Genomic DNA, 3,635 nt, shown 5'->3' with positions numbered 1-3,635 from the left:
ACCTTGATGTTTCGGGACCCCACTTTGGGTCCCGACCCCAACTTTGGGAAACACTGGTCTAGATCATCCTCATATTCTTGCTGTGGATCAATTTATTGATCGCAAACTTGCAAATTGGATCTAAATTGTATCATGACACACATTGTGATTTTGAGAAACATCCTATCATGATCCAAACAAATCTATTGTATCTGGATAAAGCTGTTGATTTACATCCCTAATTAGCTACAATATTATTATTATTATTATATAAATTGTGCTTGTCAGGTCAAGATGATGTTGCATTAAAAGCAACAATTGTATTGCGTTCTAAAATTAACCTATTACTGACATTTTTTCAAACAAACTATGTGGCGTTCAGCATAACGTATTTATCTTCTCAAATCCTGATAAAYCCCTATTTTACTTTAAACAAAAACTGGGTAAAGTGACACCGAACAGTCTTTTTACTCGACTGCAGTGTGCCATGACCTCCTAAACTGGCCAACTGGAAACAAGGGTGACATCATGCACTCACACACACTGACATGTGCCCACCTGGGCCCCTGCTAGAGTCCAAACAGAGAGAATAAAACAACATGTATTGTATTTGAGACACTAGTTTGGATCAAATAAAATAATATATAATTACACTTATACTACAATGTTATTTAGTACACTTAGCCATAATAGAGTGATTACTACAATTATTTTTTTTAATCTAACACACAGTTATTAGTGGTTAATTCCATGCATAGAAAACTATAACGTAGACAATACGGAAGTGAGATTAATTATTTGTGAAGTAGTGAATGAATAGATCATTTGCTGCATTGTACAACTGTATAAACAAGCCTTGTTTCCTAAACAGCCCGGGGTTAGAGGGGGGCGTGGCGCTCCACCAAAACAACACTTAGCACATAATGGCGGGCGGCTGTCATATTATGACAGGAGCGTTTTAGTTCTCAAACAGCTGGAAATAAAACACGTGATGTCAAAAAAATTTAACAGATTAGCTCATTAATCTACCAATATGACAGCGAGGAAACAACATTTTTTTGTTAAGTGTAATATTATTAAATTCGTGTACAGCGCTTTACAGGTTCGACTTGTTTTATCTTAATAAATCGCTTTGTATTTTCACGCAATTACGTAACGATTCCGCCGCAGCACGAGAGCAGCTGGATTCAACAGCCAGGTCGCGCGACGACCGCTGCTCCTCTCCGGGGCTCGCGCGCGGTGGGGTGGTGGTGGTGGTTCACGAGCGGGTGAACAGGCGACGAAAGCTGGGAAGCAGTCCGCAGACTCATCGGTTAAACAAGCCTTTTAAAAAAGAAAATAAAACCGTAATAAAGACGTACATCCATAGCAAACAAGTAGCGATTATAATGTTTGTTTTCTTGTTTGTTTTCTTTACGTGACCATAAACAACGACGTCGCGGATACAAATAACGTAGCTGCACATTTAAAGTGTGAATTGAACGCTACTTTCACCACAAACGAAACTTTGTCAATTAAAGTAACGTAAAAAATAAAACGAAAAAAACATGGTGGCTTACCGTGGGCTGGTAACATGACCTCCCCGTTTTCCTTCTTCGCTGCAGAAATGTTGTTAAAACCACGAATATCGTTGCCGTTATTAATATTAGTMCCGGGTCCGGAGGTCAACAACAGTTTATGTTTCCTTTTCTCCTCCCCGCCTCCCTTCCCCTTCTCTCCTAATAGTTTATCTTTACTCTTGGGTTTCGAGGACGAGGGCGTCTTGTGGAGGAAGAAGTCGCTCTGTTTGAGGACTTTGTGTGCGCCTGTCGATGTCTGGGAACAGCCGGTGGTAGGCACCGGAGGGTGGCTGCCGCTGCTCGTCTTCACCGGGCTGAACGAGGTCCACACGCCCGGGTCGCTGCCGTAACTCTGCTGCATCGGGATCTGCTGGAGTTGCTCTTTCCCGCTGCCATCGCTCCCCACACCCCCGTCCCTGCTGTGTTTCCTGGCTTTGCCGCTCGGCTTCTCTTCRACTCGGAGCTTCTTGGACGGCGGCGGGCTGAAATCTCGAGTGGACTGCGAACGGATGTCCGGCGCTCCCTTCGCCTCAGTCGGGTTACTTTTCACGGAGGCAACAGCGGCAGTTCCGGAGAGGTGAACACAGCCCTGCGAGTCAGCCATCTTGAGGCTTCTCCCTCTATTTACTCTCTTCCCCAGTACAACCGCCGCTGCTTTTTTTCCCGAGACTTGCAAGCAGGGAAGGGGCGGGGACTGAATTTGATCGACGTGTAGGAATTGAAGGCGGAGTTTAGACTTGATTGACAGACAAGTCCACTGAAGGCGGGGCTTAACAGCATAAACAAACTGTTTTCTATGTATTTTATAGTATAAGGTCTTAAAGCCTTTTAAAAGCCCATTTCCGACGATTTTTCTCTTCAAAGTTATGATAACCTCAAAATTATAAACAAGCATATCATAATTATTACATATTGCCTCCAAATTATGACTTAGCATCTTATAATTTTAAACTACTTTGCCAAAGCATCTCATAACTATTAAATACAATCTCAAAATTATGACTTAGCCTCTCATAATTGCACAATATCACCTCATAATCATGATACAGTGTACTAGACACAATAGCATTTATTCATAAACACAGGAGCAAAATAAAAGCAGCAGTAAAACAGTTTCCCATTTTCAGAAATGAAAGCTTTGTGCTTGGGCCCGGAGTTTAGTTCAGCACCTAATATCTGTTTCATATTTTATACGGCACGCTTTGAAACTGGGCTGACACAGATTTCAGTTCCTTCAGATGGCATTGCAGCTACTGTTCGCACTTATCTTTAACCAGCTATATTTATAAGSCATTACATAACATGTTAAAATGCTCATTGGGGAAACAGAAGTGACCCAGTTAAAACAGCAACCTGGATTCATTTATATCCTGCCTTGGAATAAAAAAGGAATATTTATTGTGCTGCAGAGAGAGCTCTGCATTTGCCACAACGCAAGTAACATTTAATGGCAGATTTGAGTTTTTTGGGTTCCTTTCAGACCACTTAAGGCTTCTGAACTCAGCTAAAACACAGTTTCACATTATTTATAGGCCGAAAACCCATGAATGCATGCAGCTCAACACMTCCTTTACAGCGAGGTCGTGTGTATAATTGGGATCTAAAAGCACCGACAAAACCACCTCTGCTTCTGCTAACCATACAGGGGGGGAGGAAAAAGTCATTTTCACGCTTGTATAATTAATCTGAATTGAACACTGTTTACACGTGAGCACCGGCAATTAATTACAGCGCGAGCGTCCACCTGCTGTGCCTCTTGAAGCGCTTCACAGAAAATTTAACTGTGCAACCTTCACCGTCTCTGTGGAAAACACAAGGCTGGTGTGGGTTTTCACCACCTGCCAGGATCGTCACAGGAGTGTGTGTGYGTGTGTGAGGCCGTCGTGGCAGTTCATACACATGTAAGTGGACTTCCTGCTGAGACAACGCCACACACACTTCCACGAGAAGGTAATAGGTTCTTTATAATGTTCTAATTTACAAGTACAGTAAGGATGATTTGTTAAAAGCTGAACCCAGACTCTTTTTTTTTTTGTCTCATCACAAATGAAGGGGAAAAAAACAGCCAAATGTTCATTTGATGTTCATTTTTACTGA

The 3,635-nt window shown here is 42.1% G+C and overlaps 1 protein-coding gene across 2 annotated transcripts in view; it reads right to left on the bottom strand.

The window, feature by feature from the left end:
* The window catches only part of LOC106521783 (uncharacterized), a 30,272-nt gene extending 27,836 nt beyond the window's left edge, over positions 1-2,436 (bottom strand). Inside the window, exon 1 of one of the 2 annotated variants that reach the window (XM_014014500.1) lies at positions 1,539-2,436. In XM_014014500.1, the coding sequence (XP_013869954.1) occupies positions 1,539-2,433 (895 nt within the window). In that variant the 5' untranslated portion in view covers positions 2,434-2,436. The remainder of the gene's footprint in view (positions 1-1,538) is intronic. The other variant, XM_014014499.1, reaches the window with a different exon arrangement.
* Positions 2,437-3,635: the final 1,199 nt, after the last annotated feature.

This window comes from Austrofundulus limnaeus, unplaced genomic scaffold (assembly GCF_001266775.1).
Source record: "Austrofundulus limnaeus strain Quisiro unplaced genomic scaffold, Austrofundulus_limnaeus-1.0 Scaffold115, whole genome shotgun sequence".
NCBI classification, from domain to species: domain Eukaryota; kingdom Metazoa; phylum Chordata; class Actinopteri; order Cyprinodontiformes; family Rivulidae; genus Austrofundulus; species Austrofundulus limnaeus.
The sequence above is the reverse complement of the archived record's forward strand: the minus strand, read 5'-3'. Positions and strand labels throughout refer to the sequence as shown.